Here is a 24,169-nt window from a genome sequence, read left to right as displayed (position 1 = left end):
GACTGGGAACATGGCCATCACAGCTGCAAATCACAGGCTCTCGACTGTATCATTTATTCCCTGCCTCCCCCAAAGTAACGTGGACAGCACGGGGAAAGACAGGCACAGGAGCAAAGAGCACCCCTCGTCCACGGCAACAGCTGGGAAGAACTGCAGCTCAGCTCAGGAGCCTGGGCTTCTGGGGCAGGGCCGAGCTGTCAGGACTTCCTGAAGCTCAGGTACCCTCAGCCTCGGCATATGGAACTCCAGGTAAGCTGACGGCCCCCATAGGCCTGGAGGGTTTGTGGGGTCGCAGGCTGGAGCAGCCTACAGGTCCCTCCAGCCCTGATCCCCTTTGGCAAGGCTCCCCAACCCCTTTGTCAGGTAAGGCAGAGGCCTGGTCTTCCTGCGCTTGAAGGCCTCCAGGTCCCGGTGGGTGCTCATAATCAGCCGACTGTAGAAGAAACGGAAACAGAGTACTAGCTGGGGCCTCCCCACTGCACGGGCCTGTCTCAGCCACACCTGCCAAGTGGCTTCTCACAGGTGCACAAATGGCAGGTGCAGGCACATCCTGTTCTTTGAATGTAAAAGCCTGAGACGTATAGGTCAGAGGTGATAGTCAGGATTCTCCCACGCAAATGTGGAGAAAGGCAGCCAGGGCTGGGGCCACCAGACCCCTGTGCCCCACGCCTAGAGTCCTGCCTCAGTTTCTACTCTGTTCCCTATCCTCTCTGGTGACTTGAGTTGCCCTTACTTGAGACTGGAGAGCTCCATCACAAGGCCGCGCACTGTGTCTGTGGCATCCTGCATCCTGCAGGCCTCCTGGGCCCAGGTCTCTGTAGGGGGTCTATCAGGAGAGAGAGAAGGGAGCGGCCTGAGTGCTCAGGACACCAGCCATTCCCTGGGGTTGAGGGCTTACAGTGTCCTGCCTATCTTCAGCTGCCCTCCCCTGCACCGAGAACATCCCACCCTCAACTCCTGCCACACCTGCCGCCGTGCTTGGGCTGCCGCCGTGGCCTTCCCTGACCTCCTCCACTAATGGGCACCACCTGCCCTCGCCTGGACCCTGGCCCTCTCTGTTGTCTGCTCAAACCACACTGAATTCCTGGCCACTCTTCCAGTGCCTCTGAGGACTCTGGAATATTCTTTCCCAGTTTATCTTGATGATCAGATTTTAACTCCTCGAACGACCCCTAAACACTTATTTAACTCTAATTTGCTTCCCATGATCCCCAGCACTCAAGAAACTCTGGACGAGGACATGCCGCACCATTTCCTAAAGGAATGTGCAGCCTCTATGCACGAGCAGAGTAAGGGCCCTGTCAGCTCAGGCTGACAGCTGTCTCTCTGAACTTTCTATACTCAGGAGCTCCAGGTCTGCCACACAGGCTCCAGGCACTAATGGTGGCAGCCTGTCAGGCCCTCGGCTTTCCTAGTTTCGTGGACTCTAGGGCCCACACTGGGGTGGCATGGACTGTGGGCTTTTTCACTAACAGTGGGTAACACGGCTAACCTGCTCCTGGCACACTGTCACAGCAGCCGGAGGAGGGACAGGGACAAAGGAGGTCAGGTGGCATTCTAGCCTCCCTCACTACTGCCTGACGGAAACAAACTTGCCGGTAAATCATTGATAAGTCTGCAGAGACACGGGCTCAAGTGGAAGCCTGCGAGGGCCAGACAGGGTAGTGAGAGGGGGCAGTCCCTGGGGTCCCTGCCCAGAGCACAGACTGTTTCTGCGCACAGTTCCCAGCCCCGACTAGATGCTCGTCTATGGAGCTCAGGAATTCCCAGGCTCCTCTTAGGACACCCATGCACAAAGGGGCTGGAACAGTCTAAGGTGCTGCAGGGACTGCCCCAGGGGACCCAGCTCCTAAGGACAGGCATTTTGGACGTGGACCATGGGCACCTGAGTTCCCAGGACATACGGTGCATGGCAGTTTGAAAGACAGGCCCAGCTCCCATTCTGGATTGAAGACTTTCCAGCCTACCTAGGCTGAGCTCTGGTCACTGCCTTCGGGGATCCTCCGATGGCATCTGGGCTAGGGGCAGGCCAACCAAGGCCTGGCACACTCCCTGCAGGAAAGCCCTGGAAAGAGTAGGGACCGTGTGTGAATCACTGTGCCTGGCAGAAGGAAGCAGCACAGGACCGATGTTCACTCGAGCTGAGCTCCTACAGAGGAAGCATGATGCCAAGCCGGCTCCAGACAGCGGCTCTGCCCTCTCGCAGCTTTGTGCAGCACGCTGCTGTGCATCGTGACACATTGAGTTTCACCCCAATCACTCAAGTGTCCCAAAGTATCTTAAAGATCCTGGAGCAAAGCCTGGCGTAGAGGTGCACATCTTTAATCCCTGCGCTCAGGAGGCAGAGGCAGGCTTATTTTTGTGAGTTCAAGGCCAGCCTGGTCTACAAAGTGAGTTCTGGGACTACATAGTGAGTCCTGTCTTGAAAAACCAGAAACCATGGCCAGGCTTGGTGGTACATACTTGTAATCCTAGAAATTTGGGGGCTGGAGCAGGATTGGTGCTTGTGAGTTTGGGTCCAGCTCTTGGGTTTCAGGCTACCCTATGTGAGTGTGGTCATTGTGAAACTGATATCCTGGCCCCTTTAAAAAGAAGAAAAAAGACCCTGAAGCTGGAGCACATGGAACTCGAGGGGTGAGGAGGGGGGCAGGGGTTGAGGTCAATGTGGCCTGCAGAAAAAGTCTAGGGACCCAGCGGCAGCAGCAGAAAGGAGGTGGTGTTATGAGTGTCCTACAAGGGAAAGAGTTTGCAAACAGGTTGGCATGGGGATTCATGAGGGACAGTGCTGGACTGGTGGTACAGACCTGGGAGGGCCATTTAGCCCAGCCAGGGCAACCTTGCAAGCTCCATCTAAAATGAAATGAAATATGACGTTTGTATTTGTTATCCTACTACACTGCTGAGCTGTGTGGAAGAGAATCCCCCTAAAAGGGACCACACTCCCAGCATGCCTGTGGGGTGTTACCTTTGAGAAAAGGGGCTATGGCACTTTAAGTCCTGGAAGCCTCAGCCAAATATGACCAGCCAATGCCCAATGCCCCGAACCTAGGATCTGTTTTCCCCAAGTACTAGGGGTGAGCCCAGGGCCCACACACGCCATTCAGCCATGCCAGCTGTGGCAGCTTCAGACCATCATTGGAGCTGTGAGGAAAAAACCCCACATTCCTAGCAGGAGAGCACTGTACAAGGCTGAGCCTGCCACTGCAGGGTGAGCTGCAGGTGTGAGGTGACTGGCTGTGAGGTCAGCAGGAGACCCATTCCTCATCCTAGGTGTCCCTGTGTTGGGAGGTAGAGCCTGCCTTACAGCCTGGCTGGGCTGCTGCTGGCCTTACAGTGGGAACATGCTCAGTGGCTGGGTCACCCCAGTTTGCTGAGGAATACCCAGTGTCAGAGATAATCACTCCCAGGCTGGCGCTTCCTGATGTCTGACAAGCTGAATGCCAGGTACCTTTGGTCTTGATAGGTTTTCTTTACAGGGGTGGGATGGAACCCCAGCTTCTCATAGTGCTAAGACAAGCCATGTTGGCCTACGCCACAGGCCTGGTGTCCTGAGAAGTATAGCCCAGCAAGTTCCCCAACAAGGATGGAAGAGAAGGCTCTCCCCATCTCTTTGGTGCTAGGATGGAACCCATGGCCTAGAAGCACGGCTGCCTGTTTCTTGGATTGAGCACTAGGTAAAATTCTTCGCTTGCATTGAGGGGTTGTGTCTTAAGAAAAGCCTCTCAAAGTGGCAAAATGGACTAGCTAAGTGTCTCAGAGAGGTTGTTGGTCAGTGTAAGTCTTGGCTCTTTGGGAGGACACTCGCATAGCCCGCTGGAGACGAAGCTCCGTTCCGAGGCAGAGCGGCTTTAGACTCACTCCAGCAGAGGTCGGTGTATCACAGGCTCCTCTCGGCAGGTGCCTGGCCTCCGTCAGCCTCTGTACCACACCCTGTGTAGGAGAGAGCTGCCTAGTCTCAGGGTGTGGCAGTGCAGCCCTTTGTCAGATCAAGTGCAGCAACAGACAGCTGCTTTTTCCCAGGAAGTGAGGCTGACAGGTGACCTTGACTGGCTGGCTCAGAGGCACGGAAGGCCACATCTGGGCAGCTGTGGGTGGACAAGACCCTTAGGAACGATAATACAAAGCACAATTACTCACGTGTCTGCAGGAATATCATGTCAACACTCCCAGCAAGTCTCGAGAGAGAGCGAGGCTCTCCCCAGTTCAGGGGTGAGTCCCCTTCCTCCCTCCATCTGCTTACGGGCACCAGCTTCTTCAGGGTGACTAGCAGTGGTTCTGCACACCCCTTTGCCACTAATAGATGCTGGGCATGGGTGGCACAGCTTAGGGCTCTAGTTAGAGCAGGGAGGGAGGCCCCAGACGGACTAAGTTCCTGTCTCTCCCTATCCTAGGGCTCCTTAGCAGTCACAAGCCAGGCCCACATGGATAGCCAGCAGGTCTGCCTTTCAGGAAAACCAGATTCCACTGTGCCCAAAGTTGCTGTGAGTCCTCCACCCCCAGATGTCTACGCTACAGAAAGGAAGTGTCAGGCACCTCAGCCCCAGCTTGCCTTCGAATCTCACCGACCGGGTGTTATGTGTATGTGTTGAGCACAGGAAGGCTCTTACCTGCTCAGGTAGGACCTCCACGTTGGGGGCATCCAGGGCGTCTTGTATCTGGCTGTCGGGCAGAAAGTCTAGTTCCATTGCTGAGGACTCCGGCCATGTAGCCTGATCTCTAGAACTGGGAACTGACTGCTGCTGTCCTGCCAGAATTATGGGAATTCCTGGGCTGCTAGGACAGGCCTTGGTCCTCTGGGGAAGATCACTAGCTGCATGGCTATGCTCTAGCTGAGAGGAGGTATGAGGGGACAGACTGAGGCCTTCAAAGTCTTGATGGCAGTTCAGGCTGCTCAATCCCACTACCCTTTGGTTCATGGGCTGTGCCTGTGAAGGCAGCATTCCCGTCCCTCCTGGTAACTGTCCATCAGAGCCAGGATCCTTGGTCTTGACAGCTGGACTCATTTCCTGTTCTCTACAGCCTGGATCTCCAGCATCCACCATGGGCTCTTGTTCCCCAGGAACTGCAGCCTCAGGTGGGCTTGCCAGGATGTCACCAGGGGATCCTTCTTCCAGCCTGGTCTCCTCAGCAAGAGGTGTACAGCCCAGCAGAGTCCCATTGCAGCCTCCACCAGGGCTCTGCCCATCCAAAGAGCATGGCAGCCCGGCCTCCTCTGGAACCCTCTGTTGCAGCACAGAGGGATCTAAGCTCACGTCTGTGATGACACTGTCTCTAAGAGAGGCCTCTGCAGGGCTGCTGCCGTGTGGCACTGTGCCTGTGCTACTGAGCATGTGTGTGGTGACAGGCACAGCGGGGTCTGGGGCAGAAACTGATGCTGAAATGTAGAGCATGCCTTCTCCTTCCAGGGGTTCCCCACACTGCTGAGCCCCTGCTCCTCCTCCTTGGGCACCTCCTTCCTGTGGGGCTCTGCTGGCTGCCTCTCCCCCTTCAGCATCACCATCTGACAGGTGCCTTTCCTGGCTACTACTGTCTTGAACCCTGGCCCTCTGCATCTCAAAGTCATTGTTCTCGAGGCTTCCAGTATCTGATGAGATGGTCCTCTCCTTTGAGCAGGTACCATCTACCCATGTCTGGTCTTCTGGTCTCCTGGCGTCGTGGAAAGGGAACCTCAGGGACTCCTTCTGTGGCTGGCTGCCTGCCTGGAGGGCACCCAGCTCTGGCCATGTTTCCTGTGGAAATGGGAAGATTCAGTCCTGGCCTTAGATAATCAAGCACTCTGAAGGCTTTTCTAGTTGGTACAAGCCCTGTCCTCAGGATCAGATGGTTGCACCCACCATGAGGTACCACAGTGGGGTCCAGCAACTGCTCTAGCGAGAGCTTTGTGCTGAGGCAGGAGGACAGGAAGCACATATATCCCTCCTTTCATGGGGCCTTCCCTGCCAGCAATAAGCACTCGGGAGCTCATAGCATAAAAATCCTGACGGCCGCGAGAAACCCTGTCTCGAAAAGCCAAATAAATAAATAAAATCTAGGCTGTAGGCTGTGGGGTGGCTCGGTAATGGATTGCTTGCCTAGTTACACAGGCTCTGAGTTCTAGCCCCACCCCCAGAGTCAACGAAGGATTTAAAGACTGCTTCCAGCTGACCCAATGGCACTTTACACACTTATTATTACTCAGCTTATTACACTGTGTATGTGCGCACACATCATGACCTAGATGTGAGTCTGGGCAAGACCCACCTTCCAGCTGTGGTGGTGCACATCTGTAATATAGCACTTGGGAGGTAAAGGCATGAGAATCAGGAGTTTAAGGCTAATCTTGGCTACATGCCACCTGTCTAACAACCTCTCCCTCCAGAAAGTGCCACCATGATGAGAAAGCTAAGGAGCTGTGGCAGCAGGGACCTTCCACTCAAGCGGCTCTTGTTCCACATACACTGGTTTTGAAACTGGGTCTCCCTGTGCAGCCTCACTGGCTTGGAGCTTGCTACATAGACAAGGTGGTGTGAACTCAAAACACATGTTTCTGCCTCCCAAGTGAGAATATCCTTTTTTTTTTTTTTCAAGACAGGGTTTCTCTGTGTAGCCCTGGCTGTCCTGGAACTCACTTTGTAGACCAGGCTGGCCTTGAACTCACAGAGATCTGCCTGCCTCTGCTGGCATTTAAGGTGTGCACCACCACTGCCTGGCTAAATTGTTTTTAATATTACTGTTGTGTATATGATTGTTTGATGTGTGAGAATGATATGTATATGTGTGATTCATTTATGTGTGAATGGGATGTATACATATGGTATATATGAGGTAATGCTGTATATGATATGTATATATAAGTGTGTAGGGTGTATGTGTCTGATATGGGGGGATGTAGGAGAAAATGCAGGCATGGCCTGGTTTCCGGCCGACTTGGCACACTGCACTTCTAAATAAGGAGCACGGCAGGCCATGCTCCTGAAGTCAGAACACTGAATTCTGAAGTAGTCCACAGACGAGTCTGCACTCTCCATGTCTTCTGTAATGTGCTTCCGAATAGAGACCCTGGTGGTGTGAACTGGCCAATCAGTGATGATGTGCTAACCAATCACAGTTGACAGGCTTCCACTGTGTAAGTGGTTGCTCATGCAGATTGGTGGATGGCACATGCCTTTAATCCCAGCACTCAGGAGGCAGAGGCAGGTGGATCTGAGTTCGAGGCCAGCCTGGTCTACAGAGTGAGTTCCAGGACAGCCACTGCTATATAGAAAAAAGCCTTTCTTTTCGATCCCAACCCCCCAACTCCCCTCCCCCAAGATTAGTTCTCATGAAGCCCAACCTGATCTGAAAGGCTGGTACATAGCTCAGGACAGCCTTGAACTCCTGATTTGAAAAGCTGGTATGGAGCTCAGGACAGCCTTGAACTCCTGATCTGAAAAGCTGGTATGGAGCTCAGGATAGTCTTGAACTCCTGATCCTCCCATTTCCACCTACCTCATAAGAGCTGGGTTTCAGGCAAGCACCATCACAGCTTACACAGTGTTGGGGATGGATGACCCAGGGCTCTGTGCATGGAAGCATGTGCTGTACCAAACATCCCGAGCCCCAGTACTCTATTTAAGTCAGTGTGCTGAGACAGAAGCCAGGGTCCTGTCCTGGCTACTCAAGTGCTGTCCCCCTGAGCCATTCCCAGCCCTCACATTCACCGCTAGGTTACTCGGGCGCTCCCAGTTAGGGACTACCGCAAACCGCTGCTGCCAAGGCCACCATGCACTCCCCTCCAGGGGCATGTGTCATCAGCGACATGTCAACCCCAGGACTCAGGATGGCAGGGCAATCCTAAGACTCCTGAGGGCTGGAGGGATGGCCGAGCAGTCATGGGTGGATAGTATTCTCGCAGAGGCCCTGGGTTTGATTCCCAGCACCCATTTCTGAGGGCTCACAACTGCCTGCAACTCCAGCTCTAGGTCCTCTGGAAGAGCAGCTAGTGCTTCTAACTGCTGAGCCATCGCTCCAGCCCCCACATTTTTTAAAAATTTATTTATTTATTTGGTTTTTCTGAGACAAGGTTTCTCTATATAACAGTCCTGGCTGTCATGGAACTCACTCTGTAGACCAGGCTGGCCTCAAACTTACAGAGATTCCCCCTGCCTCTGCCTCCCGAGTGCTAGGATTAAAGACGTGCACCACCACTGCTTGGCTCCCCCACATTTTTAAATGCTCTTGACTTGCACAGCAGCCCCCAAGAAGCAGAGGCGGCTCTCAGGAAAAATATACTACCTCTCTGAATTTGACTGTTTCCATGCAGGCTGAAGCCACGGTACAGAGTGGTCTCAGATGCGCTGCTTAGCATGCAGTACATACTGGGAACCTGGAGTGTGCTGTGATGGGGGGGGCACAGAGGCAGAGCACCAGACGGTGTGGTGTCAAGGAAGGCCAAGGTTAACCAGCAGAAGCAGCCAACTAAGGGAAGGGAGGCTCTTACTTGGCTTCCTGTGCAGCTCTCTGGAACCTCTTCCCACGCCTTGACTTTTCTTGTTATTGTCTTCTTTGGTTTGGCAAACTGGGGGACAAACCTCCCGACTGAGTTCTGTAAAGGGACACAATGAAAAGCAGCAGCATGGAAGAGTGGGGTCTTAGGAAAAGCAGCCCCCACACATCCTTTTATTTGTTTTCCAGGACTCAGGACTGAACTTCCCTGCATACTAGGAAGCACTCTACCACTCGGTTACAGACCAGTCTTACTATTTCCTCCCTCCCCCTTCCCCCCATCACCCCCTCCCACTTCTTCCTCCCTCCCTCCCTCCCTCCCTCCCAAGCTCTCTCTATGTAGCCCTGGCTGTCCTGGAACTCACTCTGTAGACCAGGCAGCCTGCCTCTGTTTCCTGAGTGCTGGAACTAAAGGTCTGTCTCCATGCTAAGTTCTCCTTTATTTTAAGTTCCACCCCCCGACTTGGAGACTTGGAATTTTGGTTTTGGGATGAGATTTCATATAACTTAGGCTGGCCTTGATCTTGCTATATATTGAGGTTGACCTTGAACTCCTGGTCCTCCTGTACTCACTCTGGAGTGCTAGTTATAGGCATGTCCCATCATACCTGGTTTATGCAGTCTTGGGGATAAAACCCAGTTCTTCATGAACACTAGAGGCAAGCATTCTACCAACTGAGCTACATCCCCAACTATTCCTCCTCTATCCCCACCCCCCTTACCTTGTTTCTTGAGATAAGGTAAGAAACAAGGTCTTACTCTGTAGCCCAAGCTAGTCTAGAATTTACTATGTAGTACAGGCTGGCCTTGGACTCAGATTCACCTGCCTCTGTGTCCCAAGTTCTGATTAAAGGTGTGCACCACCGTGCCTTGCTTTGATTCCCTTTCCTGGAGTCTCACACAGCAGCTGTCTTCTGTCCTTGCATGTCCCTGCATCCCTGTGCGCAGTGAGAGCTGCTGGCCATTACAGGATAGAGACCAGGAGGCTCACCTGGGAAGGAGGCAGGGGGGGCAGCTCTTCCGGTGACCCTGGGAGGTCAGAGGCAGCTCTTGTGTCTTCCACAGGGCAGCTGGGGGGAGAAGCAAAACAGAAGGACTGGAAGTCCTTCCAGATGTCACTTACATACCAAGACAAAGGGAGGTCAGGGTGCAGCTCCAGCAGGGGAGCCTATGGGTCTATCCCCAACACGTGCTCGCGCTTACGCGCGCTCTCTCTCTCTCTCTCTCTCTCTCTCTCTCTCTCTCTCTCTCTCTCTCTCACACACACACACACACACACACACACACACACACACACACACACATCACATCACAACATAATCCTACACATTTTCTCAAAGGACAACGGGAGATGAGAACTTAAATGAAAAGTAATTCTGAATCTTCCAGGGAGGACCTGGAAATTCCTTTCCAAGGTTTAAAGAATACACCAATTCCATTTCCCTGACACAGGGCTGAGGATGGAACCCAGGGCCTGGAACCTGCTAGGCCAGTTCTTTATCACTAGGCTCCCAGATTCAAACCATCGTCTGTTTTGAAAGGGGGGAAACTTACAAAGAAGCATGATCAACATACAAAGTGCAGTATTGCTGAACAATAAAATCAGAATCTGGGAAGATAGCTCAGTGGGAGAAGCCCTTGCCACACAAGCAGGCTTATTAAAAAGCTAGAGGAGTGGTACAAGAACTGTAATCCCGCACCCCTAGGAGAAGGCAGGAGAACCCCTGAAAGCTTGTGAGCAGCTGGCCTGTCCATAACAGAGCAACAGACACCCTGTCCCCAACAAGTGGAAAGTCAGCACTGACCCACAGGCTGTCCCTGACCTGACATCCACAGAGGATGTGCTGCAAGTTGGCCCCCATTCACACACAGCAAAAAAGGGGACGCACACCTTTAAACCCAGCGCCCAGAAGGCAGAGACAGGCGGATCTCTGTGAGTTCAAAGCCAGTCTAGTCTACAGAGTGAGTTCCAGGCCAGCTAGGGCTGCTCAGTGAGACCACGTCTCAAAATATTTTTTTTTTTTTTTTTTTTTTTGTTTTTGTTTTTGTTTTTCGAGACAGGGTTTCTCTGTGTAGCTTTGCGCCTTTCCTGGAACTCATTTGGTAGCCCAGGCTGGCCTCGAACTCACAGAGATCCGCCTGCCTCTGCCTCCCGAGTGCTGGGATTAAAGGCGTGCGCCACCACCGCCCGGCTTCAAAATATTTTTAAAAATATCTTTTAGGTGCTAGGGGTAGCTCAGCAGAACAGACATGAAGAGGGCTGGGTTCCATCCCAGCACTACAGAGTAAATTACAAGTCTTACACTAAGGTCATTTGTGTGGCTTCTGGAGCACCAGCTAGATTTTTCTCCACATTTTTTTTTTCCTGTGCCTTTTTCTGTATATGTGCCTTTTCTTTCTTTCTTTTTTTTTAAGAGAGTTTTATTTATTTTATGTATGAGTGCTCTATCTGCATATACAACATTTTGCCAGAAGAGGGCATCAGATCCCACTATAGATGGTTGTGAGGCACCATGTGGTTGCTGAGAATTGAACTCAAGACCTCTGGAAGAGCAGTCTTAACCACTGAGCCATCTCTCCAGCCTCATAGGGTGCTATTTCTTGTGAACATTTAAAAAAATAGCTCAAGCCGGGCGGTGGTGGTGCATGCCTTTAATCCCAGCACTCGGGAGGCAGAGCCAGGTGGATCTCTGTGAGTTCAAGGCCAGCCTGGGCTACCAAGTGAGTTCTAGGAAAGGTGCAAAGCTACACAGAGAAACCCTGTCTCAAAAAAACAAACAAAAAAAGCTCAAGATGGGTAGAATCCCTACCCCACCCCACCCCAGTCTGTCCGGGAGGCCTCACAGCCATGCATCCCTACTGGTCTAGAAGTGAGCAGAGAATTAAATCTCTGGTTTTCTGAGAGGAAAGATTGGGTGATGTGTGGCTCACACAACAAGTCTGCAGAGTTAGCAAGACTGCTGTGACCTGAAACCAGACAGACAGACAGAACAACTGTATTCAGTAACCGTGGTCACCGAGCCCACAATGTCTTCCCCAAAGGCTTTGGCTTCCAGTTATTTTGTGTCTCCTGATTCCACTGTCCTCCTTCCTTCCTTTTGGAGAGTCTCACTATGTAACCCAGCTGGCCTCAAACTAACAGAAATCCACCTGCCCCTGCTTCCCATGTGCTGGGATTAAAGGCATGTGTCACCATGATTGGCCTGTTTTTCTTTTCTTTTTTTTTTTTCTTTTGTTTTTTGGTTTTTTGAGACAGGGTTTCTCTGTGTTATTTTGGTGCCTGTCCTGGATCTCGCTCTGTAGACCAGGCTGGCTTCGAACTCACAGAGATCCACCTGGCTCTGCCTCCCGAGTGCTGGGATTAAAGGCGTGTGCCACCACTGCCCAGCTGTTTCTCTTATACATGTGTGTACATGTACATGCACCCAGAGGACAACCTCAGGTGTCATCCTCAGGGCACTTTGAGATAGTCACTCACTGGTCTGGAACTCACCCATTAGGCTCCAGTGACTGGACAGTGAGCCCCAGGGATCTGCCTGTCCTACCTCTGCAACCTAGGATCACAGGAGCACACCACGATACTGAGGCTTTTTTACATGGATTCCAGAGATGGAGTCAGGTCTTTGTGCTTGTGAGGAAGGGGTTTTTCCACATGAGCTGTCTTCCTAGCATCAACCTGTCGTGTGGCTGAGATTGAGACTGGATCGGTGTTAACTGTGACCTTCCTGGGCCAGGGAGGGCTACAGTAGTGGCGGGTCACCCTGGTCCACTCCCTGAGTTTGCTGTGAATTACTGAAGCCAGAAGCCTGCTGTCAAGTTCTGAGCCACCTACCTAGAAGCTGTGGGTCCTGGTTCCTCCCCACCTGGCTCTCCAGATGCTGCAGGTTCTGAGCTGTCTTCTGACTCTCCGGAGTCGTGTGACTGCATCAGCATGGAGCTCTGGGGGCTTCCAGGGGCGTCTTTCAGCCGTGGGTTCTTAGAAGGCTTTGAGAGATGGAGGCTGTCCCCTGGTTAGAGGGAAGTGAGGGGTAGGGCTGCGGATCAGACATGCACCATTGTCAGCTTGGGAGGGCCGCAGCTAGACTATAGGTGAGTGGGTTAGTGTTGAGTGTTGAGGGTAGGAAGGCCAGTTCTGGAGCTAACCTGATGATGGGGACGGGAGAGAGCCCCATTCAAGATCCAAGGACCCATTCCCTCATGTGACTGTATAATTAGATTTTTTTCTTTTTGGTGAGACAGGATCTGGCCATGAACTGCCAAGATGTAGGAATGATAGGCGGCTTGCCTTTTGGAAGTTATTCAAGGGCTTTGTGTGCAAGTGTACCTGTTGTGCATGTGTGTGGAGGCCAGGGTGAACATACAGTGTGATTGTCCAGGAGTCACTCAAGCTTACTGTTTGAGACAGGGATTCTCACTGGGACCTGAGCTCACAAGTAGGCCAGGCTGGCCAAGGGACACCCTGTCTTCGCCTTCCCAGTGCTGGATTACAGGTGGGCCACCTCTACACCTGAGCAGTCACCTCAGCTTTAGTTTGTAATTGGCCATAACTAGCTAGAATCCTTTATTTCTATTACTTTTAAACTTTATTCTGTATATGTAGGTATGTATGTCTGTGTACCATGTCCATGTTCGGAACCTGCAGGGGCCAGAGAAGGCATCAGCTCCTCTGGGACTGGAATTACAGACATTTATGAGCTGCCCCACATGGAGATGGGAAACAAACCCACCTCCTCTGGAAAAGCAGAACATCCTTTAGCTCCTGTGATTAGATCTTGAAGCAGCTTGGCTCCAAACCACATGGGACAAGTGGAACCAGGCCCTCTCTCCCCTGGGAGAAGTGTGGCAGGTCTGGCTCTAATGGTAGAACCATGTCTGAGGTCCCCATGAGCCTCCCCTTCTTACCCATGGCTTTCTTTTTCAAATGACAGTGGCAATGCTTCTGCTGGCCTCTAGGAGCACCGTTATCTCCTGTAACTGAGTGACATTTGACAGAGCTTGTCCTTCTCTGTCTTCCTGTTTTGACTAGAGGAATGTACAGGACAGCACTGGCATTCAAATCTAAAGGATAACTAAGTCAAGCACACGTAGAAGCCAGGTGTGGCGGTACAGGTCTTTAGTTCCAGCACCCACGAGGCTAAGGTAGAAGGATTGAGAGCTTGAGGTCAGCCTGGATTACATGAGACCCTGTTTCAAAAAAAAAAAAAAAAAAAAAAGCTTCCAGAACATACCCTCATCAGGCATAGACAGTGAAACCTGAAGTACACAGGAGGCCCTAGACACCTGCAGGATATGTCCTGGAAAAAGTGGGGCCACAGGCACAGGAGGCCTCTTGGTCCCTTGTGTCTTGGCATGCCGTTCTGTCACTCAGGGTAAAAGAGGCTGTCCTCTACTTGCCTTTGGTATCCTAAAACCACTTAAGATTTTCTTTCTTCCTTTTAAGGAAAGATCCTCTTGCCTTACCCTTACAAAGTAGGTATGATTACAGGCATATGCCACCACACCCAGCATTACACATGTGTGTATGTGTAGATATAAAGAAGTCCTCTTGGCCAGTACTGGAGAATGAACCCAGCACATCCAGACTAGGTATATCCCCTGGCCCCGTGCTGGGGGTTGAAGGCAGGCCTTCACACGGGCTAGGTAGGCAAGTGGCCTACCTCAGAGCTACATCTCTAACCCAGTTTTAAATTCTGAAATAGGGTCTTGCAAAGTTGTCTTTGCACTCTCTGTAGCCAGACTTAATTCTGTTCTTTTGCCTTTGCCTTCCAACTGAGACACTGCATGCCTGTGTCGCCAGGCCTGGCTTGAAGGATGGATGCTTACTTACGTAGAAGCCAATCATGGCTGGCCTCTCAGACCCAACCACACTCTAAGCCTGCTTTCAATGACCACAGCAAGTGCACATTCTAGTGAGTTATATGTGCACATTCTTCCGACCTGGTGAACTATGAGGAGACTTCAAGGCTAATCTTCCTCATTTCCTCAGACAAAGTCTGGTGGTGTATCCCAGCCTGGCCTTGAACTGGTACTCTCTGCTTCAGTTTTCCCAATTTGGGGTAACAGGGAGACCATCACACCTGACCCCTGGTGCCATTTTCCAGGCAAGAAAGCTGTGGCCAAGCAACCAAGAATGAGATCTGATCCAACTCCAGAGCCTGCACATTCAAGAGTCTGTTGTGGAATATTACTTTAACTGTGAGAGGTGTGTTACATTTATTTATGCTATATTTGTTGATTATATAAAGGTGTGCTGTTGTTTCACCTTGCCTGCCTAAGGCACCTGACTGGACTAATAAAAATCTGAACGGTCAATATCTAGGCATTAGAGGGATAGGCGGGGCTGGCGAGCAGAGAGAATAAGTAGAAAGAGAAATCTGGTCTGGAGGAACGAGAGAGAAGAGAGAACAAGGATAAAGACAGGGAGATGCCTGGGGCCAGAAGCCAGGCAGCTGCCAGCCAGACATGAGGAAACAGGAAAGTAAGACATACAGAATGGAAGGTAAAAAGGCCCGAGGCAAAACATAGATAAACAGATTAAAACAAGAGCTAAGATAAGGCCCAATATTCACAACTAATAAGTTTCCTGTCATGATTTGGGAGCTGGTTGGTGGCCCACAAGAAAGCCTGCTACAAGAGTCCTCTGTACATTTATAGAGCGCCTACTGCATACTGGGCTCCTTCCCAGACAAGTAGAACAAAATAGAAAAACTGAACCTGAACACCGTCTTTCTGGAATTCAGTCAGACCCTTGCCAGGCTCAGCTCAGGTATTCTTTTTTTTTTTTTTTTTTTTTTTAAATTAAAAAGTCTAGAGATGTGGGACAATGACTCGGCCAGCAAAGCGCTTGCCGTACAAGCATGAGAACCCCAGTTCAGATCCACCACATGTACAGAAGAGCCAGGAGTGGTGGCATCGTCTGTGTCCCAGCTCTGGAGGGCGGGAGAAAGGCAAATCCCTGGAGCTTGTTGGCCCAGTTGGTGAGTTCCAGAGTGGAGAGTGAGTGAGGAAGACACCTGACACCAACCTCGCAACATAACACGCACACACACTGTTCCTACACGCACACATGAACACATGCATACAGCAGGGCGAGGATGGAACTGAGGACCTTAGGTATGTCAGGCAAGCATTCCACACTAAGCCATGCCCCAGCCCTCCAGTCCTTCCTTCCTTCTGCCCTATTGTGTGTGTTTGCCCAGCAGTAAGACCCTGCAGGGGGCGGTACTATGGGGTATGTTTCGTCCTCTGCTCACACTGCGGTCCAGACCCTCCCCTCACAGGTGCCTGCTCCAGCTAGCACTGTGGAGCTAGCAATTCCTGAGGTTGTTTCTTATGTTCCCACCTCTCTCTCTGCCACAAAAGGCAAAAATAAATAGTTTTGTTTGGTTGGTTACCTGAGTTTGGTCCCAAACAGCAGCTTGGCTGACTCAATGGACATTTGTATCAAAATAAAAGACTTTCATTTGTAACAGTATGAAAGTACTTGCTATGGTCAGTCCCCACAGGACTAATTCAAATCAAATAAGGCAGAACCTGTGTTCCACACCCAAACCTAGAGATGCTGGAAGTGAAGGAGCTTCCTTCCTTCTCTACCGCATCTGTGGACACACAGAAAGGCCCGTAGGGCTGTGCGGCCTGAGGCCACGCGAGGTGACCCCCATGGTGAGCCAACTATCCTGTTTTTTCCTCAAAGGTCAGAGCGATCCTGTGCCTCCAAGTGGTCTGTGCACTCTGCACAAAACAGGAATGAGCTGTTGGTCATTTCCTTTGAGGGAAAAATGTACACCATTTTAAATTCATCCCTCCTTGCCAGGTGTGGTGACACACACCTTTAATCCCAGCACTCTGAGGGGGCAGAGGCAGCCAAGGCCAGCCTAGTCTACCTACCAAGTACCAGCAAACTACACAGTAAGACCTTGTCTCAGAAATAAAAGTTCATCCTCCCCCAAGGAAAGAAAATGCTACTGCATTTCAGACACCTTAGTAACAGGACACCTGCAATACCTCATGGAATTCTGGGTGTTTTAAAGCCACTGTGACCACACATGCCTATAATCCTAGCATTGGGAATCTGAGGCAGGAATACAAATTCTCATCTAGACTGGACTACATAAAAATAAAAAATGCAGACAAACCAAGTCAAGTGGTTTGAATAAAAATGACCCCCATAGTCCCATAGGGAGTGGCACTCTTAGGAGGTGTGGCCTTGTTAGGTAAGTGTATCACTGGGAGCAGGCTTTGAGGTTTCAGAAGCTCAAGCCAGGCCTAGTGGCTCACTTTCTTCCTGCAGCCTGTGGATCCAGATGTAGAACTCTCAGCTACCTCTCCAGCACCATGTCTGCCTACATGCCACCATGCTTCCCACCAACAGTATCAGACTAAACCTCTGTAACCTAGCTATGATGAAATGTTTCCTTTATAAGAGTTGCTGTGGTCATGATGTCTCTTCACAGCAGTAGAAACCCTAAGTGTCATTATTCCTAGCCACTTCTAGAGTCATGGGACTGCACATGCACTGTCAGCAGGCAAACAAAATGCTTAGTCACTCCAGGCCCTGTGCACAGCATGGTCACATAATCTGTGTGGGCAGCTATGTAAGCCCATATACACGTGCATGATGACCTAGAAAACCAGGCTCTATAATTAATGAATATTATAAATACAGTTATTGAATGAATACTGCAAATGTAATCAATGAATACCACAAATGTAATTAATATCATGAGTGTAATTAGTGAATATCATGAGTGTAATTAATACCTTGAATGTAATTCATGCCACTGAATTGTGAACTTAAAAATGGTTACAATTGAAAAAAAAATCAAAAAATAAGTATTTACTACAGAGGGATAAAAAGCAGGCTCTACCGATCCCTGCTCTCTCCCCCTCGCTAGAGGTAGAGCACGCCCCCCACCACCTTCCTTTCAGTATGCCATCCACCTCCACCCTTTCCCTCCCCAGTCAACTCTTATAGTGGGTTCTGTTGTACCTCATGTTTTCTCGTGCCCAGTAAATAACGCCAACAAGTAAACATCACTAAGACACCCACCAACCCATCAAAAGCATTGGGTGGGGCTAGAGCATTTTGCTCCTTTCCAGAGGGCCTGAGTTGGGTTCCTAGCACCCAGGAGATTCATTACCTTCTTTGGCATGTGCATGCTTTAACGTTTTGTTTTTTTTTTTAATTGGCCATTTTTAATTTTCCTTTTTTGGGGGAGGGTGGGCAACAGTGACAGGGTCTCATATAACTAAGCTGTAGCCTGTGTAGCCTAGGGTGACCCTGAACTTCCCGTCCTCCTGCCTCCACCTCCTTAATGCTGGGACTATGGCTTATGTGGTCATGTGGAGAGAACACAGAGCTTCACATGTTAGGCCACCATTCTACCAACCGAGCTGAGTTTATTATTATTTCCTTTTTGTTGTTTTTGTTTGTTTTCTCCAAGAAAAGGTTTCTCTGTGTAGCCCTGGCTATCCCAGAACTTGCTCTATATACCAGTCTGGCCTCAAACTCAGAGATCTGCCTGCCTCTGCCTCCCATGTGCGGGGATGAAAGGTGAGTGCCACCGCCCGGCTATTATTTTCAAATGAAGAAAAAGGTTGTTTCTTATCTGTTACTGGCCCTTACTTACACATACCAGACAAGTACTCCAGTACTCAGCTACACTCCTGGGTCTCAAGTGGAGAAAGTTTACATTGTCTATCAACAAGCAGAGCCCATTGTGACACTGAGAACTCAAAACAGAATTGATTAAGTCGACATGTAGTGTGTGGTGGTTGTATTCAGTAAAAACACAGGGCTCATGTCTTGAAGACATGAGGATTGAGTTTAGATCCCAGTACCCATGTAAAAGCCAAGCTAACTGCATATCTGTCTATAACAGCGGTACTCAGAGGTGGAGTGGGGGATGAAAACAGCCTTACTGAATTGATGAGAGGAAGCTCCTGATGCTGACATCTGGCCTCGATATACACACACCTACACATATCCACTAAGACATGCACGTATCAGAGAGAGAGAGAAACCCAGTATTTGAGTGTGCAGACACTTTTCTGTAGCTATAGGTTCCTTATCTACAGGCTTACACCATGGGTGGAGAAAAACTGCACCTATATTAACCATGTAAAGATATTTCCTGGCCACCTTCTTAAACAACACAATATGGTGATCTACATTCTGCTCAGTATGCTTAGTCATCTAGGGTTTGAGCCCCTGGTAGATGCTATGCAAACACTCCAGTGTTCTGTATAAGGTACGTGGGCATTGTGGACTCCGGTAGGAGTGGAGTCCTGAAGGAACCCAGCTATACAGGGAAGACTATGAAAGTAGTAGTATAATGAGGTTGATTTCCTGTTCTTAATAGTTTGAACACTGTTCTTTGATTCTGTTAGATATTAACGCTAGAAGCTGGGGAAGAAAGTATTTGAGATTTATCAGTAAGCCTCTAATTATTTCAAAATGAAAAGTTTGGTTTTTTTCTTTTCTTCTTTTTTAAAGTTCTTTGAAACAGGTTTCTCTGTGTAACAGCCCTGGCTGGTCTTGAACTCACAGAGATCCTCCTGCCTCTGCCTCCTGAGTGCTGGGATTAAAGGTGTGGGCCACCGCCCGGCTCACATTTGTTTTTTTCAACTGTGATCGAGGCTGGCCTCAGACTGCTTCAGACTCCCGAGTGCTGGCGTTACAGGACAGGCCACCATAACTGGCATAACAACTTCTGAAGTCTGAAAGGACAGGGCTCCTGACCATGCTGCTGCTGAGCCATGCCCCCAGCACCCCACACAAGTCTGTCAGAAGCAGTGCTGCACAGCTGTTCCCATGGCAACTCTGGGCCCGGGACACCTGTGTGACAAGGGCTGTCCTGGGAACTCTAAATCTGGAGCAGTAGCCCTGGCTGTCACCTGCTAAAGGACAGCAGCAGCTTCCCTCATCTTCCCCCAGCATGAAAATAAAAATGTCAACAGTCACTGCTGACTACTCTAAGGAGTTGGCCAGATGCCCCCCAGCCAAGCAAGAGCCAAGACTCTAAAGGGCGAATGCCTGACTAGCATGTCCCAGGCCTGGGTTTATACTCAAAACAGCAAAAAGAAAAATACCGTTGTTTTGTTTTTTCAAGACAGGGTTTCTCTGTGTAGCTTTTGGAGGCCCTGAAGACCAAGGCTGGCCTTGAACTCACAAAGACCTACCTACCTCTGCCTCCGGAGTGCTGGGATTAAAGGTTGGTGACACCACTGGTTAGGTGACAGAACTGTTTTGAGGATTAGGAGGTATGGCCTTGTTGGGGGTTTCAAAAGCCCACACTAGGCCCGGGTCTCAGTCTTTCTCTCCACTCCTCATTCCTGCCCCTCCCTTGGGCCTGCTGCATGGGGAAGATGTAAGCTCTCAGCTAGAGCCCCCAATTAATGCTTTATAAATGCTTTGGTCATGGTGTCTCCTCACAGGAACGGAACAGTAACTACGACAGGTTCTGTCCATTTGTTTCAGAGACAGGGTCTCTCACTCACCTGGAGCTTGCCAAAGGCTATGCTGGCTGGCCGACAAACTCCAGGGGCCGACCCTCTCTGCTCCTCCACTCCAATACTTGATTACAAATGTCACCACACCTGGCTTTTCCATGGGTCGTGGGAACTGAACTCATCTTTCCATGGTTACAAGGCAAGTACTTTCACCTGAGCTATCCCTCAATGCCTGAAAAGTGGATTTAATTTATTTATTGGCTTAAAATATACACTCGGGAGGCAGAGCCAGGCAGATCTCTGTGAGTTCGAGGCCAGTCTGGTCTACAGAGCAAGATCCAGGACAGGCTCCAAAACTACACAGAGAAACCCTGTCTTGAAAAAAAAATTTAATATTTTAATAGAAAAAGTTATTATTTTCTATTCTGTCATATTTAACATTTATCATGACAAATTCATTTACTTTTTTAAAAAAAAGTATGCAACCAACTATTAACTAAAATGGAATTCACTAGCAAGGGTAATAACCTCTCAAAATCTCCATGTCCCAGCCTCACCGGCTTCAAGGTCCCACTGGAACTTTGCTAAGTCAGTGTGGGGAATGGTGGCCTCTCACAGGAGGGAAGGGAGACAGATCCTGGGCTCCTTAAAACTGAGAGTCCAGGGAGAGGAACCAGGAGAGAGGTGTGGAGGAGCTGGGACTTAGAGGAGGAGGACCTAGCAGTGGGAACACCGCACGGCTAGGCAGTGTTTTCCAGTGCAACCAAGAATGGTAGACTTAAGCTTTCAGTTTGAAGGGGAAAAAATGCATCTTTCTCTCATAACCGTGTGCAGTGTTTCCAAACAAAATACCAGGTGTGCAAAACAAAAAAACAAAAAACTTCACCCACAAGTATACACAAATGATATAGTTTAGCACAGCAGGAGCCGGAAGGGTCCCCTTCCTCTCATGAAGGCACACAGATGGTGGCCTCCAGCAGTGGGAGCCACACTGTCAGCAGGTGGGTCCCTTGGCAGCAGTGGGGTTTGTTATTATTATTTAGATAGGGTAAGGTCAACATGAGATGGCCACACTGTGTTACAGTTGCCATTGAGTAGGGAAAGACAGTTGGCACCCAAGGACACACCCAGGGTCAGTTAGAAGACCACGGGTGCCTTTATCTGGCTTCTACACTGGGGTAAATCATAGCGGTAGAGCATTTGTCCCACACCGTGTGGCCCTGAGTACATCCCCAGCATGGCAATAGGTAAATCAAGGCAGGTGCATTTACTGTCACTCACTCACATAACTGGGAACTGAGGCACAGATTAATTTATTCACAGTTAAGTGCACAGAGCTCAGCAACCAGACTTTTAAAAATCTAGATTAGAAGTTACACACCAGCTGGTCTGGCACAAGCCCTGTGCGGGAATCACCGCTGAGGTGGTTATACTTCCGTCCTGAAACCTGAAGTGGGAAAGGCCTCTTGGTCCCTAGCCTTAGAACCAGGGGTAGGGGAAATACTAGAACACTTCCACCTTTTACTCTAAATCTTCCGTAATTTCTACTATTCTTACTAGCCTGTGCTAAAATGTCACTATCTTTTGAGGAGCTTAAGGCTGTCATGTTAGCATTCTGGTGAAAAGCAACAATTAAGTGCAAGAGCTGGGTGTGGTAGCTAAGGAAGGAGAGGCACCTGAGCCCCGAGGAGTTCAGGGCCAGACTCAGCCAGGCAGTGTGGGAGGGAGTGCAGGTGTGCAGTTGTGCAGGAGTACAGGTGTGCAGGAGTACAGATGTGCAGGCCAGGACACAAGCCATGTGTCCTCCTTCAAGAGCCTTCCACCTTGGTGTATGTATGGATTCACCTGCATGTGTATGCCAATGCTCTTACCTGAGTGTGAGCATGTGGAGGTCAGAGGTCAGTATTAGGTGTCTTCCTTTATCTATATCTTCTAAAATGTTTAAATTTCACTTGTTGGGTATTTTGCCTGCATCACATTGCCCTCAGAGGCCAGTAGTGGGTGTGGAACTGGAGTTCCATACAGTTCGTTGTGAGCTTCCATGTGGGTTCTGGGATTGGAACTTGGATTCTCTGGAAAAGCAGCCAGTGATCTTAACTCCTGAGCCATCTCTCCAGCCCTAGAACTTATTTTTCCAGATAAGATCCCTCACTGAACCTAGAGTTCCCTGATGTGTCTAGACTAGCTGTTTCCTCTCCTCTCTAGTGCTGGGGTTACAGACATGCACGATCACACCCAGCTTGTACGTGAGTGTTAGGACTCCACTCAGGTCCTCTTGCACACAGCAAGCTCTTTAGTCACTGAGCCATTTCCTCATTTCCCTCCTTGTTTCATGAGGGTCTCTCACTGACTGGTTGGCCAGCAAGTCACTGGGATTACAAGCATGGGCCACCATGCCTGGCCTTTTAAAAATGAGTCTGGAGGTCGGGCCCAGGTCCTCATGCTTGTTTGGCAAGTGTCTTACTAAGCCACCTCTGCAGCCCCAACATGAGATCCTGTCTCTTCATAAAACATCAAAACACCTGTGCTTGGTCCATGGGCCTATCACCTCAGCACTTGGAAAGCTGAGGCGGGAAGGTGATAAGTTCAAAGCCAGCCTGGGCTACATGATGTATTAGTATGATAAAAACATGATGACCAAAATCAAAGTCGAGGAAGAAAGGGTTTACTTCACTTACACGTTTACATCATTGTCCGTCATCAAAGGGAGTCAGGCAGGCACGTGGAGGCAGGGACTGAAGCACTATGGGGGAGTGCTGCCACTCAGGACTCCTTGCCCCCCCCCCCAGCATGCCCCAGTGAGCTGGGCCCACCCACATACATCGTTAATCAAGAAAACGTACTACAGACTTACCTACAAGCACATCTTTTGGAAGCCTTTTCTCAGTTGAGAGTCCCTTTCCCCAAATGACCCTAGCTTGTGTTGAACTGACAGAAAATGGTCAGCACACATGGCAAGAATCCCCTCCCCATCTCAAAAACACACATCGAAAACAAAAATAAAAAGGTCAACTTGGGACGGAGATGGAGTTTTATGGTAGAGTATTTCTCATGCAGGAGACCCTGTGTTCTATGCCCAGTGCCTCAAAAAAGTAAGTGAATATTAAAGAGCCAATTCGAAGCCGGACAGTGGTGGCGCTCTGGACAGTGGAGGCAGAGGTGGAGGCAGAGGCAGGCGGATCTCTGTGAATCTGAGACCAGCCTGGTCCACAGAGTGAGTTCCAGGACAGCCAGGGCTACACAAAGAAACCCTGTGTTGAAAAAGCAAAACAAATAATAATAAACAAAAAGTCAGTTTTAATAAACCAAATACCTGAGTTCCGCTGCTGCTTCTTCTTATTCATTTTATCTTCCCCTGAGAAATCTGAAAACAACAAACCAACCGTCCGGCTGTTGCCGGCACCGTCCGACCCATGTGTACCCAATGGTTTCCCTCCTTGTGCTGGGCCCATCGGGCAGCCTGATGGGGGAGTCAGCTAGACGCCAGCCGGACACTGGGTGGGACGCCACATCACAGCCATCGTGGATCGCGGCCTGGCAGGAATTCCCACCCTTCCCCTGGGTGAGGGAACTCTCTCTTGTCCTCCTCCGGATCGCTACTCTAGTCTCTGGGTTGGAGACAACTAGGCTTCGCCCCACCCCAAGCGCCCGAAGCTTACGTAACTGAGATGTGGGGTATTTGGAAGCTTTGGAGAGGCCACTGGAGACCCACCAGAGTAACGGAGGGCTTCAGCAGGGCCCCCGGGGCAGGAGCCGCTTCCGGCCAATGGCTTGGGGCTCTGGGACCCAGGCAAGCCAGAAGCAACCTGGGCCAGAGTAAGGAGGGAAGTCGCTCTGTCCTCAGTAGGGACGAGGTCGGCTCGGACCCGAAGGGGAATAAATCGCCTAAATTACCTGCGTGTTGGGTTGAGAAAATGACCACATCAGCAGCCACGGGACCGCGTGGCCGACAGTGCTGGGGGACGCGAAGCCCCGAGTCTGGCACCGTGGACCCGGCGCTCACGGCGCCCCAGTGACCGACAGCAGTAACACCGCCGCACCCCCACAAAGCCAGACAGAACAAAGCGCTACAGCGGCGAGGAGCCACAGCCCTCGGGCCGCCACGCCGCCGCGCCTCACACCTGCAGCCCTCCACTTCTTTCCCGCCCGCGAGGCCCCGCCCCACGCACGCGCAGCACCCGCGCCGCGCCTTACGCACGCTCCGCCCTCTCTCCGCGCCACCTCATGTGAAACGCATGCGCGTTCGCGCACTGGC

The 24,169-nt window shown here is 50.5% G+C and overlaps 1 protein-coding gene across 3 annotated transcripts; it reads right to left on the bottom strand.

The window, feature by feature from the left end:
* Positions 1 to 38: 38 nt before the first annotated feature.
* Brme1 (break repair meiotic recombinase recruitment factor 1) lies at positions 39 to 24,069 on the bottom strand. 3 transcript variants are annotated; one of them, XM_028858627.2, is made up of 9 exons: positions 23,809 to 24,069; positions 23,228 to 23,278; positions 12,296 to 12,470; positions 9,455 to 9,533; positions 8,459 to 8,563; positions 4,608 to 5,729; positions 1,968 to 2,065; positions 734 to 826; positions 39 to 433 (listed from the first exon to the last, which is right to left on the bottom strand). In XM_028858627.2, exons 2-9 carry the CDS (start codon positions 23,256 to 23,258, stop codon positions 307 to 309), a joined length of 1,830 nt encoding a protein of 609 aa, XP_028714460.1. In that variant the 5' UTR covers positions 23,259 to 23,278; positions 23,809 to 24,069; the 3' UTR covers positions 39 to 306. The 3 variants fall into 3 exon arrangements, with proteins under 3 accessions (XP_028714460.1, XP_037061932.1, XP_028714459.1); XM_037206037.1 differs by lacking the exon at positions 734 to 826 and having other exon boundaries at positions 23,809 to 23,891; XM_028858626.1 differs by lacking the exons at positions 39 to 433; positions 734 to 826; positions 1,968 to 2,065 and adding an exon at positions 2,421 to 4,103 and having other exon boundaries at positions 23,809 to 23,891.
* Positions 24,070 to 24,169: the final 100 nt, after the last annotated feature.

This window comes from Peromyscus leucopus, chromosome 5 (assembly GCF_004664715.2).
Source record: "Peromyscus leucopus breed LL Stock chromosome 5, UCI_PerLeu_2.1, whole genome shotgun sequence".
NCBI classification, from domain to species: Eukaryota; Metazoa; Chordata; class Mammalia; order Rodentia; family Cricetidae; genus Peromyscus; species Peromyscus leucopus.
The sequence above is the reverse complement of the archived record's forward strand: the minus strand, read 5'-3'. Positions and strand labels throughout refer to the sequence as shown.

Bases quoted from the DNA above. Each gene is read 5' to 3' on its own strand.
- Brme1 (XM_028858627.2), bottom strand. From the start codon at position 23,258: ATGAATAAGAAGAAGCAGCAGCGGAACTCAG. The intron at 9,534-12,295 runs GTAGGTGGCTCA...TTCTCCCCCCAG, and splicing joins CCAGGACCCACAGCTTCTAG to CTGCCCTGTGGAAGACACAA. The intron at 2,066-4,607 runs GTAAGAGCCTTC...TACTCTTTCCAG, and splicing joins TGGAGGTCCTACCTGAGCAG to GGCTTTCCTGCAGGGAGTGT.